Genomic DNA, 16,306 nt, shown 5'->3' with positions numbered 1-16,306 from the left:
AACACAAACATACACACAAAATTCAAGCTTTCGCAACAAACTGTTGCCTCATCAGGAAAGAGGGAAGGAGAGGGAAAGACGAAAGGATGTGGGTTTTAAGGGAGAGGGTAAGGAGTCATTCCAATCCCGGGAGCGGAAAGACTTACCTTAGGGGGAAAAAGGACGGGTATACACTTGCACACACACACATATCCATCCACACATATACAGACACAAGCAGACATGTTGCCGCAACTCTTTGTCTTTGAATATGTCTGCTTGTGTCTGTATATGTGTGGATGGATATGTGTGTGTGTGCGAGTGTATACCCGTCCTTTTTTCCCCCTAAGGTAAGTCTTTCCGCTCCCGGGATTGGAATGACTCCTTACCCTCTCCCTTAAAACCCACATCCTTTCGTCTTTCCCTCTCCTTCCCTCTTTCCTGACGAAGCAACCGTTGGTTGCGAAAGCTAGAATTTTGTGTGTATGTTTGTGTTTGTTTGTGTGTCTATCGACCTGCCAGCGCTTTCGTTTGGTAAGTTACATCATCTTTGTTTTTAGATATATTTTTCCCACGTGGAATGTTTCCCTCTATTATATGGATACATTTTTAGTATGTCCCACATTGATTTTTGCTGTTATTTCACATAGTGTTGCTTGTCTGTTAGCACAGACAACTCTACACAAACACTGCTGCTCTCAGTCGTTAAGTGAAGGTTGTCAGTCACTGCGTTGTTTGTGGTTAGAGGTAATGCCTACAATTTTGTGTTTTGGCACTCTCTTGACACTGTGCCTCTTGGAATATGGAATTCCCTAATGATTTTGAAATGGAATGTCCCATGCATCTAACTCTAACTACCATTCTACATTCAAAGTCTGTTAATTCCTATTGTGCTGCTATAATCACATCAGAAACCTTTTCACATGAAACACCTGAGTACTAATGACAGGTTTGCCAATGCAGTGTCCTTTTATACCTTGTGTATGCAATGCTACCACCATCTATATTTATGTGCATATTACTATCTCATGACTTTTGTCACCTCAGTGTATTTTACACAAGTGGCCAGCTGTGGTTTATTCTGTCTGTTAATGTATAACTTGACTCATTATGCATCACCGAAGTTTTTCCTTCATAATGAGAATTGCAGAACGTTATTTGTGATTGAATGAATGCTCATTCTACACCCTTTACCACTTGAAATATATGCTTCCAACCATTGGTTAGTTATCTTAAAGTACTCAGATAACAATTCCAAACCAATCATATAATTTGACATGACGAGTCTGGAACACACTGTATATGAGAACAAGTAGTTCTTGGAATTTCAGGAAGCTCATAATATTTTTAGTGTCGCAATGACTTTCAGCAACACACATAAAACACACTGAAGGAATCACAAGACTTCCACACATTTTATGAAATGAATTTTTATTTGCCAGACTCTGGCACTCCTTGTATAAATAACTAGGTAACAATGATTTTTATTTTTTACTGAGCAGCGTTCACAGCTGAGCAGCGTTCACAGTCATGGAAAACTTTTTGAGAGAAAACTTTTTAATCTTTGACTTTCAGTCACTGAAATTGCAATTTTGAGTATGGGATCATGTTTAAGTGGAAAATTTTATTCCTATGCATAAATAAAATAAATAAATAACTGGCATACATAAATGTTTCTTGCCACAGACTGAAACATTTCAAGCAGTGGAATGCAACAAAACTTTTGCACCTTTTTTACAAATCTCATTAAATAACTACACTGCTGTGCATGCATTCACATGATAACACCGACTGTAAGAGTTGGCACAGACAGAGCATACATATGAGCTTGATGCATTCATAACAATTTTTCCCAGTATCTAGACAATATGATTACAATGTCAGAATATGTCAAGCATACGATGTTCATGCCTCCATTTTGAATTCTATTGAAGTTCTTGCTAAATGTTTTATCTTTCTTAATTTTGTAGTGTGATGTTGAGCAACTGTGGCTAGGAATGATCTTTGTGTGCTTCATTAAACATTTTGAGTGTATCTTAAAACGAATTCTGAGAAGAGAAATCTTGTGACAAGTAGTGTAGCCCCTTTGACACCATTCTTGAAAATATGGCACATGATTGTTATTTTTCATCCTTCTGGAATTTCCTCCACTCTCTGCACATTCTAGAAATAAGGGATGAACGTTAGGGCTTTAATGTCTCATCTGTGATGAACTAATTAGAGATGGGGAACATATGAGTTAGGAAAATGATGGATAACAAATTTGGGTGTCCAGATGTGGATTTGAACTACCATTCTCCTGAGTGTGTCCAGTGTCTCAATATATTTTCTTGATTAATAGATGAATGTATCCTGAAATTCATACTTGCCGTCTTGTATAGCTTTGGCCCAGATCTAATTCTCATGTGTGCTTTCATTTTTGTTCAGCTTTCTTGTGCCATTACGTTTTGAATTGTGGAGCTAGATTTACAGTGACTGTATATCAAAACTCAAACAGATTATAGGGTGTGAAAGAAGGTCATGAGTCATGCTTGGATAGCTCAGTTTGTAGAGCACTTGCACCCAATAGGCAAAGGTCACAGGTTTGAGTCCTGGCACAGCACACAGTTTTAATCTGCCAGGAAGTCTCAGACTGCTGGGTTCTTCACAGATGAGAAGACTACTGTTTCCATCTGTAGTGATATTATGGTACTTGGTCAGGATACTCCAAGTATAGCTATTAACAAGTATTTACTTCTATAGATTGTGGAATACCTTTTTGAAGAACTTAACCTTGTGGAACTCTATGTAGTACCTTCACCTCTTAAAAATGCTTTTCTTGAGTAGTTCTTCATCTTTCCTCAAACTTTACTTTGCTTAGCCAAATCTATTCCTTGCTGACAGTTCTTCTTTATTTATTTCCTCCTTGTCCACACCTCAATGCAGTCAGCAGAACAGATATATTTGTTCACATTCCATTTCTTGATGAAGGTATTGAGCTAAATGTATATCCTTATTCATCTCCAGTCATCCTCCTTTCCTGGCATCCACTGTCTAACTTCGTCATTCTGAACACATTATAAGCAACAGTGCAGGAGGAAGCTCTATGGCTATCACACTGAAATTTTATCACTGCAGCAGCCACTAGATATCTTCCTGTTTTTCTCTCTTTACCTATTCTCATGCACTATGTATTGCTGTTTACTTCTAAATTTCCGCAACAATATAAGTCCATGCATACATATTACAAAACAACAGTTATTGAGTATATATGACTATCATTATGGAGCAGTGTTAAATGTTTTCATCAGTTATCTACTCAATAACATGACAAAGCAGCTCAAATTACATTACATCAAGACACTGGAATCTTATCTTTCACAACTGTTTACAAACCACAGTCACATAAACAAACATAGTTCAAAACAAGTCACCTGCTTTATAATGAAAGCATAACAATATCAAGTGTGGTTATTCATGCTGCTGTTACTTTGTGTAATAAAACGTTTAAGTCTAAAAAAGAAAGAATTAAAACATACCATAGCTTGTAACTTGTGGATTATAGGTTGGGAATGAAGATGCAGCATTTGCTCCACTCATGAATCCAAAGCTTGTCCCTCCATGGAACATGTAGAGGTTGAAGGAGGCAGGATATGTTATGATTCTTTCCAAAATGTTTCGGAAACCTTTAAGTAAAAATAATTTAAATTTATTTATAGCATCACATGTCCATAAAAATACTAGTTCATTATATAGAGCATCTGAAAAAAAGGTGTGGAAATTTCAGTTCTGCTGAGAAGCAAGGAATGATCTCCAGTATTGATTGTGCTTCCCAAACAAGGACTCATCACAGATATAACAAATAACTATAAACAGAATTTTTTCCAGGTATCCAGGCCAGCCCAGGCTTGCAGCACATATCTAAGACTATGGCTCAAAGATTCCAATGAGAATAAGCAGGTCAGTTGTCAAAATATGCTCTCTTGAAAAAAGACTGTCCACAATTACATAAAGTAACTCTGATAAATGTGAAAGAAAAGTAAATTCAGTTATGACAAAAATCTGCATAAACCTTTAATGTGCTTGGAAAACTAGGCTGTCACATTTGGCAAAATTCAGCCATTTGCAATGAAAGCATCACAGTCATCTACTCATATCTGTGCTGCACCTAGTTAAAGTTATGACAATTTCCTCATATCCAAAGCACTTCTTCCTGATCTTTTTAGCATTCTTCTAATCTACTATTCTGTTGCAGAGTCGGTGTTTTACATCATGCTCCTATATAACATGAATCAATTAATGAGGGTGTCAAGCAAATAGTTCAGAAGCTGATGAATGATTGGAATTCTCTGTCATTAATAAGAATATTAAACATGTCCATTGTACATAACTTATTTCAGACAGACTGGATACTTGCAAAACTAGTTTTAACATCAGATAGAAAATACACACCCTCAAGGAAGTGACAATAATATTAATAGGTATATTAAGGGCATGGAATCATCAGATTAAAGAGAATGAAGTTATAGTTAACCTCTACACTGAAAAGAAATGAATCATGAGCTTCCAGGACCAATGGCAACTCATTAAGAATATAAATGCAGACAGAAGAAACTGAAAATTTAGTTGAAATCTGGGATGTAATCAGCCTATTGGTTATTAGAAACACTTTGGATATTGATCTGTTCATTGGTAAAGTATAACAACATTGTGTAAACCAATTTTTATGTTAAGAGCAATATACTTTGTAAACTACTGTTTTTTCATGAACTAAATGATTTTATACTTAATTAACAAAAATATTTTCATTTTATAAAATTATTTACAATAATGCTTTCACATTTTTTTATATTTATGTTAAATAATGTAATGTGAATTTAAATACTTTCATTGGCAGCTAAGCAAATGCACTGTGCAGTTGCAGAGAGTTGTATTTCTCTGAAAGTTGATTTATCATTGTTTATTCTAAAGAATACAGAAGACAAAACGAGGGGAACTAACTTGATAATCCAAATTAAACTTTGTAGCTAATTTCTTCAAACTCATGAAGCTTGTGCCAACAGCGATATACTTAAGAAGACAACGAAGACAACTTAGAACCAGCAAGGTACCATATTTCATGATTTATCAATGAGGGCATAATTATTTTCACTTTTATGGAAAATGACAAATCAGTAAAGTTGATAACTTTTTGGAAACATAACCCCTACTTTAAAGATCATTTCAGATGTGGGTGTATCATCCTGGAATGTGAAACTGTACTAAGGAATTACTAATCACTGATGTGTATGTTGTGACTCGGCAATCTTTCAAAGTTTCAAAGTGCCAACAAGCAGTTATGTGCATTCTCTACATGCAGCGCTGTCTGCCAGCCATGCAGCAGCAGCGCCACCTAAGCGGCCAGCCAGCCAGCGGCCGCTAGAGTCGGACTCAGTTATGATTTGACTGTTAAAGTGTACACATGTCTTACTCTGTTTACTTGATCTGTGACTTTCATGTATTGTGTCTTCCTTGAAATATATTTGTTCAACTTGAAGTTATAACAATTGGCGATGAGGTAGTGATTTTTCTTTTCCATCGTTGACTACTTTAGAGCAACTATTGCAAGGTCTCAAAGAACAGCAAACGCTTCTCACAGATGCGATTTGTGATTTCATCGCAGCATCAAATGCAAAATCTTGTCGTTGTCTCTACCTCCTTTTCCTCCTTACGACGAGACAGCGGAAGACTGGTCTGATTACGAAAAACGTCTTCGACAGCACTTCTTGGCATGTCATGTTGCGGATGAACAAACGTGTAAGTCTCTGTTCCTTTCATGGATTTCACCTCAAATGTATCGGTTGTTGTCACAATTGGCTCCTTTAAAAGATCCTGCGTCTTTGTCCTTTGCTGAAATGTGCTCACTTCTGTCCATCTATTTTCAAAAGCAAATGCATTGGTAGCCTCTCTTGTTGACTTTTATCGTTGTCAAAAACAATGGAATCAATCCTATCGCGCTTGGGCTGCTGCACTTCACGGCCTCAGTAGAAAGTGTCAATTTGTTACTGAAGTTCACAAAGAATCCTACACTGATTCCATGGTACAGCATGCTATTATCCGATTGGCACCTGACAAAGAAGTTAGGCAACGTGCCCTTCAGTTGGCAAATCCGACTCTAGATGAAGTCCTATCCATCGCTCAGTCTTTTGAAATTTCTCGCGCTGCTGGAGCACAAATAGAGGCATGGGGCGACGTCGGAGAAATACAACCGCTGTGCGATGTTGACGAAGTGTGTGTCGTGTCCCTGCCGGCCGACGTGGTCGCAGTACGCTCCCAAGCACAGTCTCAGCCTAACCATAAACAAACCTCTAAGAAACTGCAGCAAAACCCATGGCAACTTCCTTCATGTCCGTGGTGTTTTACGAAATATTCATGATAAGATTGTCCACAACATTGGGCCGTGTGTCACAAATGCAAAAAAAAGGGTCATGTGTCATCCGTTTGTAAATCCGACCGCATACATGATGTTCATGAACATGACGCTGATTCTGATTCTGTGTTGTCTGTCAATTGTACTTCTTCCCTTTCAGGGAAGTTATTCCTCACTGTCCAAATACTTGGTTGAGATGTTCACATGCAGGTGGATACTGGTTCTGCTGCCACTGTCATCAATTCTCAGACGTATCTTCAGTTGGGTTCTCCAACCCTGTCACCTGTCACTAGGCAATTACAGACATATAATAAACAGAAGATTTCTCTCTTGGGACAATTTGATGCTGAGGTATCTTACAAATCTGTTGTTCGCACTGTTCCCATATTTGTGGTCGACCATAGTAACATGGAGAATCTTTTTGGTTTCGATGCCTTTCGCGTTTTTGGGTTCTCCATAGACGACTCTGTCAATATCGTCTCTGATGTTATTCCTTATGCTCAAATGGATTCCTTGTCGATGACATTTTCGTCCCTTTTTTCTCCTGGGTTGGGCTGTGCAAATGACGTTGTAGCTCATATCACGCTCAAACCCACTGCTCGGCCTAAGCTTTTTCGGGCTCGGACCACTCCTTTGGCCATTCGTGATCAGGTCAAACAGGAGCTGGATCGTCTCACTGCTTCAGGGGTCTTGCTTCCTGTCACTTCCAGCGAGTGGTCCTCTCCTGTCGTTGTCGTTGCTAAGCGAAATGGTGATACTCGTCTCTGTGGTAATTTCAAAGCCACTGTAAATGCTCAATGCCTTATCGACACTTACCCTATGCCTCAACCTGAAGAATTGTTCACTAAAACTGCTGGAGGCCAGTATTTTTCTAAACTTGACCTTTCAGAAGCTTATGATCAACTTCTGCTCGACGCTGCTTCCCGGCAGTTTGTGGTCCTTAACATGCCTTTCGGCCTCTATCAATATCAATGATTGCCCTTCGGGTTTGACAGCGCCCCTGCTCTCTTTCAGAGATTCTTGGAACAATTATTGCTCACTGTCCCTGGATGTATAAATTACCAGGACGACATTGTTGTCACTGGCTCCACCACTGACAAACATCTTCAAAATCTCCACACACTTTTTCATGTCTTACAGACTGCTGGTCTTAAGTGTAATCTCCAGAAATCACAATTTTTTCAGGCATCTATCAAGTACTTGGGGTTTCAACTCTCTTGGGATGGTAATCGTCCGCTTCAGCAAACTGTCGCTGCGATCGATGCTCTTCCTCGCCCTACATCTGTTAAGGAATTGCAGGCCTTCTTGGGGAAGATAGCATACTATCACAAGTTTTTACTGTCTGCTGCTTCAGTGGCTCAGCTGTTGCATAAAAACATGCCTTTTCACTGGTCTGCGTCATGCGATGAGGCTTTCCAGAAATTGAAGACTATGCTGAAACAGGCCCCGTGCCTGGCTACTTATCGAATTGGCCAACATCTTGTTCTTGTCATGGACGCCTCTCAATACGGGGTCGGTGCAGTCCTTCTGCATCGTTTTCCTGACGGTTCTGAACAACCCATTGCTTCCAAAACGCTCACAGATGCCCAACAAAAGTATTCTCAAATAGAAAAAGAAGCTTTGGCCATTATTTATGCTCTTCATAAGTTTGGTGTTTTTCTCTGTGGATACAAATTTCATCTTGTTACGGATCACAAACCACTTGTTTCCTTGTTTCATCCATCAACGTCACTTCTCGACAAGGCTGCACACCGCCTCCAGCGTTGGGCTCTTTACTTTTCTCGTTTCAATTATGAGATTCATTTCCGGCCGACGGCTCAACATGCGAATGCTGATGCACTGTCTTGCCTTCCCATGGGTCCTGATCTGGCATTCAATAGGAACGAACTTTTGTGTTTCCACCTGGATGTTGCTGAGCAGTGGGTTATGGATGGGTTCCCATCACCGGGGACCGGCTAGTGGCAGCTATGGGTTCTGACCCTACCCTCTCGCGGGTTTTACGCTGTATTCAGAAGGGTTGGCCAGATCGTCCATCCACTAAGACTTCTGATCTGTTGCGGAACTATTACGCTTTGCGTTACCGCCTCACGGCTAGGGACGGTGTTATCCTCCTTCCCACCGAAAATGCTTCACCGCATGTTATGGTACCTGCGTCCTTGTGTGCTTCGGTCTTGCGCCTCCTTCACCAAGGGCACTGGGGTGTCTCTCACGCAAAATCTCTGGTGCACCATCATGTGTACTGGCCCGGCATCGACTCTCAAATCACACACATGGTCACTGCCTGCGGCCCTTGTGCATCACAGGCCGCCGCCCCAAAGTCATCTTTGTCACCGTGGCCTTCGCATGAGAAGCCCTGGGAGCGTATTCATGCTGACTTCACGGGCCCTTTTTTAGGTACTTATTGGCTTCTCGTTATTGACACCTACTCTACCTTTCCTTTCATTGTCCATTGCACGTTGCCTACCACCACGGCAATCACCAATGCTCTAGCTCGCATTTTCTCTTTGGAAGGCCTTCCCCCTACTCTTGTTACTGATAATGGTCCGCAATTTGCCTCTTCCAATTTTGTGGATTTTTGTGCCCCTCACGGTGTCATGCCTGTCATGGCCCCTCTGTTCCATCCACAGTCAAACAGTGAGGCTGAAAGACTGGTCCGCACATTTAAGGCTCAGATGAGGAAACTCCTCTTCTTCTGCTGCTGATGATGCGCTTCTCCAGTTTCTGGCGTCATACCATTTCACCCCCATGGGCGACCACAGCCCGGCTGAGCTCTTACATGGCCGACAGCCCAGCACGCTACTTCATCTTCTGCGGCCTTCCACCTCACGGCCGCGGGTGCCTTCGCTTGGCCGGTTCACCACTGATGACCTTGTATGGGTACGGGGATATGGCAGGCAGCCAAAATGAAGTCCTGGCCACATCTTACGACACCGTGGCCAACGCCTGTATGAAATCCAGACAGACACGGGTGTTGCAGTGCATCAGTTGGACCAGCTTTGGCCTCGTGTGCTGGCAACACCTGTTCCGGATGCCGCTTCACCACCTTCAGCTCTACCTGACGCTCGGGATACTGGAATCTCTCATTACTCACAACGCAGTCATCTCACCATCATATTGGTGCCAGCACAAGAACTGATGCCACCAGGAGACGTGCCCATGCAGGCACCAGATGACCATCATCTGTCGGAGCAACTCTAGTCGCCTCCTTCTCCTACGGACGCTGACACATCGCCCATGTCTCCTGTTATAACAACCGGACTTGTAGATTGGTGCATGGGGCCCCAACAGTTTCGACCCCAACGTCTCCTGTCATCTCGACCCGTTATCATTGGGGACACTTCCGTCCATACGGGAAGCCTCCTCCTCGAGACTTTACGGCCAGTCAAACAACACCTATGGACATTAATAATCTACAGGCCACCTCCATCAAGACCTGTGCAAAAACTTCAAAGAGGGGAAAAGTATTGTGACTCGCTGATCTTTCAAAGTGCCACCACACAGTTAGGCGCGTCCTCTACATGCGGCGCTGTCTACCAGCCATGCAGCAACAGCACCACCTAAGCGACCAGCCAGCCATCGGCTACTAGACTCGGACTCAGTTATGATTTGACTGTTAAAGTGTACACACGTCTTACTCTGTTTACTTGATCTGTGACTTTCATGAATTGCGTCTTCCTTGAAATATATTTGTTCAACTTGAAGTTATAACAGTGTATTTTTCAAATAGTCTAAAAGAGAGAATTATAATAGATTTAAAATTTAACAAAGTGGGTATAGAATAGAAAACCAAATGAAATCTACGAATAACAGTACCTGGCAGCAAATTGGACATAACTGGACCTGCAACAGTGTCTTATGTGAAAAATAAGTACCAATTTTCACTTCCCTTCTTTAATTATTTCATCAGGGTCGAATTCAATGACAAAATATTTTTATTGGTTGCGACTTTCCTTTTGCACATAAAACAATTTCTTGGTCTTCCTTTGTTATTAAAACTTTGAAAATGCCTTTCAGGAAAGAGAAAAGTGGTTTGTAATTAATTAGAAAGATCCACTTAAGTTCTACTAATCATTTCTTCAAACCATGGATGGCTTTGGGATTTTAAAATCTCACCTTGAGATGTATGAAACTGTAACATACGAAAGAGAGGAGAAAAGAAATATAGTGCAACATATGTGTAAAAACCAAAACGCCAGACTGCTGAAACAAGGCGACTTACTTGTAGTATTTGGTAACACGTAACATGCAGTCGGGCCAGACAGTGCAAGAGCTCCAGTTACTGCATGTTGGCAGAAGTAGAAAAAAGGGAAATGCCTAATAATCAAACTGACCTAAAAATGTAACATCCAGGTTGGTGAGACAGCAAAAACCCAGAACAAACACTAGACTCACACTGTCCACCACCAACCAGCCACACAGTAGAAACATGGACCACGACTGAATGGAGGTCTGGATGCATGGTGCAATGTGGTCACCAGTGGTGTACAAGGAAGCAAGCTAACATCATGAGTGAAGGTATAGAAATTCTGGACCAACTGGTCCAAGCACTTGCAGTATTTCACTTAAGAATATAATACAATATGAACGAGCTGTGGTGTGTTGATAGGCTAAATAACTCTCGAGCATGTGACAATGTGAGTCATTTTTGAGCAACAAAGCAATGGTACATATGTAAAATGATGAAGAAGGGATAAAAATAGTAACAACAATTTTAAAAATTAATGGTAATATAATCCATGCTAAGTAAGTTAAGGGCTTCACCTTTTGGCTGTATATGGAGGACATTTAAGTTATTACCTATGTCAGAGATAGACATACTGGATGGTTTTTATTTTAATACATATAGATCACTTGAGCATATAATGTATCCTACATAAATGATGACTCACTTGGTATAGTTTATCTTAACATTACTTTTTGTCACATCTTTTACTGTATACTCCTCTCTTCACTCATTTGGCCTATCTACCATTGCCTTGTTGTCTATAATGGAATATGGTTTACTGTCTGTGAGGTTTAGGCTTGTTTTTCTCTCATTTGTTTAGTTATCTTCCCTCTTAGTCATCTATCCATGACAGTATTGCTTTGTATAATGTATGGTACCCAGTGGATCATTTCTGATTGTTATCTCTCAGCTAACATTATTACACCCACATTTTATGTTTGTGATGGTTTTTATATATTTTATTTTTCATCACTTAAGCCCATAATGAATCATACATGAGGCAATTTACTTAGCTTGGTCTATATTACCATTAATTTTTATCACTGTTGTTACTGTTTTTATCCACTGTTTATTCATCTTCACCTGTGTACCATTGTTTTGTTGCCTAAAATTATCACTTATTGTACACGCTTGAGAATTATTTAGCCTATTGGCACACCACAGCTTGTTCATATTCTAACATGTCCTTAAATGAAGTATTGAAGGAACTCAGACCGGTCAGTCTTGATTTTCTATACCTTTGCTCATAACATCGGGTTACTAGCTTGTACACTGTTGGTGCCTGCACTGCACCATGATCCCAGACCTCCGACATTGCCCTCCATTCAGTTGTGGCTGGCGTTCCTAACGTGCGGCTGCCCGGCAGTGGACAGTGGGAGTACAGTGTTTGGTCTCAGTTTCTGTTTCCTTCATCCCACCCACCTGGATGTTACATTTTTAGATCAGTGTGATTACTGGACCCTTCCCTTTTCCTAGTTCTGCCAAAATGCAGTAATTGGAACTCTTGCACTGAGTGGCCTCACTACACATTATATGTTACCAATACTATAAGTCAGTTGCCTTGTTTCGGTAGTCTGTTCTTTTGGTTTTTACGCTGATGTTGCACAATATTTCTTCCTTCCTCTCCTTTTTAAGTTACAGTTTCATACACATGAAGATGGGATTTTAAAATCCTGAAATTGATCGTAGTTTGAATAAATAATTAGTACAATTGTAGTAGATCTCTCTAAATCAATTTTCATGGCTCTCAATTGTGGATGACGTACATAATAAATCTTGTGCAAAAGTCATTTAGTTCAGGACTTATTTGAAGGGGATTGTGATGACTATCGATAGTCCACCAAGTCTCTATGATGACGAATGCCAGAATCTTTCGACTGTAGTCTGTGCTACGCTGTTGTGATGTACACTTGTGCTCTCATGTATACAGTTTATTTCGACAATAAAGTTAATGTTGTTACTAATAGTTGGGTTACCTCTCTTACCTCCAATGAGTATAGGGAAAAATACCCACAGGGTGATTCATGAATAGAACTAAATCAGAGTATTGAAATTTCGAGAGATTCAGTAAATATACTGTGATTAGAACAGTTTATCAGAGCCATGTCAGAGTTGATAATAAAAAAACAGCAATACTGTAAGAAGTGGGTTAGGAAATCAAACTTGAAACAGTGATGCGATCAAATATTAGATGAAGAAAACAAATTTCAAAAAACAGTTTTGCTGAAAGAAGTGACTTAGCAAATAAAATTTTCAAGAACAGTGATGTGATAAAAATGGGATAGGAAATCAAATTGCTGAAACAAACGATCAAATTTACAAAACCTTCAATGCTGTTAAAATGAGTTATGAAATCAAACTTTTACATTAAATGAAGAATTGAGCACTCAAATTAATACTATAAAAATGACTGGGAGATTGGGTTGCAAATGTAAATTCATAAATTGAACACTTAAATGAGAGTCACCAGCACAGAATCTACAGTTCAAATTATTGATCAAAGAGCAACTGATTTTGAGGTTGACATTTGAGGTTCCAAATGTGGAATGTAATTTATCTAATAAAGTTGATTATGTTAGCATTAGTTACAAGGCAAAATTCTGTAATTTAAATGAAACGGTGGTTGGAGTTGAAAAGCTAGTTTCTGAAAAGGCTAGTGAAAATGGGAAAAATGGGAAAATGGGCTAGTGAAAATGGGAATGGATAATTTACTTAATGTTTAAAAACAATCAAATGATTAGCACAAAAGTGTTGTTGCAAAAACCTTTTGTTCCTGGATGGCATTTTGCATTCTTTCGATTTCAAACAAAACTAAGAAGTTAATTCCATTCCTGATATGACTGATAATTCCAAAATTTAATTTTTGAAAAGATGTTTGGAAGGGGATGCATTATCTTAGGCAAATCAGATTTGTACACAAGGTTTAGTATATTAAGATTCTGGTCAGAATCAGAGAGACTGCAATTAAAAGTGACTTCCTCAATGGTCCAAGTTGCAGGGGACACAGAGGGGCTATGAAAGAATTTTGTAAGAGCCAGTTAAAGGAACTTGTCTATCTGAACCAACCATTTGATGAAAGTACTCCAATTGATGGAATGCAGAAGTTACCTGAAAATGTTCAATGAGGATTAGCATATGAGCCAGATGAATTAGTTGAACAATTTCTAAAATATGTAGACAAATTGGATAGAATTTTAGAAAGAAACAATAGACAGATTTTGGACAAAGTCATTTCACACAGAAGGGCTGGCATTGAAATTGGGGTGACAACATCATTGTAGAAATGAGGCAAATAATTACAGAAATCATGAGAGGGGACCACCAAGAGAATTTAGTAGTAATAGGAGAGACAGTGTAACAGGTAATGTGAAAGAGATAAGAGAATATGGAATCATACTCATCATCCACCTCAGAATTTCAGTCAGGCAACTAGAATTGCTGAGCATGTAAAGCAAGGATAGCTCCATTGGAGTTCTAGAATGTGAGAGCAAGGATTAATAACTTTAACACAAGGACCACTTATTCTGGGAAAATAATCACAATAAGAGCAGAAGGATAAGTACACTATAATATAAGGTTAATGAAATTGGAGTCAAACAAGAACTTTGGTGTAATTTCAGGCAAAATTGGGTTAAAGAGCAAAATAACATAGAAATTAAGAATCTTGATTATGAATTACAAGAAGGAGATCTAGAAAACTTTTACAGTATAGATTTGGAAGAAAATTTTAAAGAGACTAGAGATGATAACTTAAATATTTTTCTTATTTTTAAGTGAGGAGTTAGTAGAGCATGAGCAAAGTAATAAAAACATAGTAAATGAAGAAGTAGTTTGTATTTGCAATGTAAGTGATGTTCATGATGAAGGAGGGATTAATAGTAATGAAATAAATGGGAATGAAGATGTATATTATTTTTATAGTTTAAAATGAAGGTTGTTGGACAAGTAAGAATCAGATTCTATGTATTTTGTGAAATTGTCAACTTTAACGGAAAATGTGAATGAAGAAGTGAATCAAATGGCTAAATGTATCACCTGTACATTCAAAACACGCTCATAGCTTAGTCAATCATTGTCTACAGAACAAATCTATCACCAAGTTTCTTATCAGTCTTTAATTCTAGTTTCTTCAGCTATTAATAAGAGATCTTTGTGCAAAGTTTGGACGAATGTTGGGGTAGGGCTAGTTATTGACTCAATCTGGGTGAAAAAATTAGCAATTTTGTGCAAAGAACATTTTCCTGACTGGTGGATGGAAAACTGTAATGAAATTTATGAACTATGTAAGAGATAGATGGTGCTGAATTGAGATTTGACTGTGTTATTTGGCAACTTGTGTAATGATAAAAACTTAGGGGGTCACGAACACTATTGATGACATGTGTAGTGAATAGAGGATCCCAGCTGTGTAGCGCTTTTTCACATTTTCATTCTTGTGTGCTGCAACACTTTTCTGGCTTTTCTGTCAATATTTAAAGTTGTCTCCTATCAGTTTATTGTTTCTTCATTAAGTTGTAAGTATTTTGATATGTAATTAGCATTTAAAAGATGATGCAAACTTTTAAGTGTACTATCAGATTACATGTAATAGGGGAGGTTATTTTCATGTTTTACCTGAAAAGAGACAAGATTTTCTTATGTTTTCTTTTCAAAATGAAATTTGTGTCTTATTGGTTATATTTGCAAAACAACTATGCTGCTTTGAAATAGAACATGTAGTTTACACTTTTTGGTGGGAAATATTATTGAAGTGTTCTGTATCAAATATGGATTATGATTTGTACTGTTTGGCTTGATATAAATGGACAAGAATGAATTAGGAATGCAATTTGCAACATATTGTGTTGTTTTGGAATGAAATTTGTATTTTATTGCCTTTTTTTACTTGAAAATATTTTTGACAAATAATGAAATTCATAAGAGTCTATATTACAATAACCGAAGAAATTGGAAGATGTCTAACAGAAGTGAAAGTGATACCAAGCATTGATCTCAACAGAGACCAAAGACTGTTGGTAGGGACACTGAGATAATTCAGAAAAGGTACATATTGGGGAAAAAGAGACAAATATAAACTGCTGGAAACTGGAAGATAGAGAAACCCAAGAGACATACAGGGAAAAGATTAAGACATAACTTCCTAAAGATGAGAGGAAGCATATAGAGGAAGAATGGAGGAGTTTCAAATCAGCCCTAGTCAAGGCAGCAGAAGAACATCAACAAAAGTCAGACACCAAGAAGTTCCGTGGTGGAATGAGAGAACTGCAGAAGTTCTTAAGGATGATAAGAAGATACACCACATATTAGATAACAGAGGTAAGCAAAAAGGAAATACTTCAAAAGTCATCAACAGAGAAGGAAAACTCATGTGGGAGGAAGAAGAAGTTTTGAAAGTGTGGAAAGATACTTCCAAAAACTATATGAAGGACAAAATGAAACAAATACATGTGATGAGATACAGGGAGATGAGAGAAATACCACACTCACATAGGATACAGAAAGAGAAAATATGCTGATGTTGGTTGTAGAGGAAGCTGTATTAGAAGAAGAATGACAAAGCTCCTGGAGTAAATGATATCACATTGGAAATGGTCAAAGCTGTAGGACCTAGTGGAATTTAGTGCATAGTATGGGCATATGGAAAGATTCCTGTTGATTGGACAAAGTTGATTATTGTACTTATCTTTAAGGATGGTAAAAAGACACACTGTGAG

General features: G+C 38.8%; 1 protein-coding gene across 1 annotated transcript in view; it reads right to left on the bottom strand.

Annotated features, from left to right (window-relative positions):
• Positions 1 to 16,306, bottom strand: part of LOC126194667 (beta-galactosidase-1-like protein 2) — a 161,389-nt gene that overhangs the window by 36,631 nt on the left and 108,452 nt on the right. The window contains exon 7 of the mRNA XM_049932868.1: positions 3,498 to 3,644. Within this exon, the coding sequence (XP_049788825.1) occupies positions 3,498 to 3,644 (147 nt within the window). The remainder of the gene's footprint in view (positions 1 to 3,497; positions 3,645 to 16,306) is intronic.

Source organism: Schistocerca nitens, chromosome 7 (assembly GCF_023898315.1).
Source record: "Schistocerca nitens isolate TAMUIC-IGC-003100 chromosome 7, iqSchNite1.1, whole genome shotgun sequence".
NCBI classification, from domain to species: domain Eukaryota; kingdom Metazoa; phylum Arthropoda; class Insecta; order Orthoptera; family Acrididae; genus Schistocerca; species Schistocerca nitens.
This window is presented reverse-complemented; position numbering and strand designations above follow the sequence as displayed.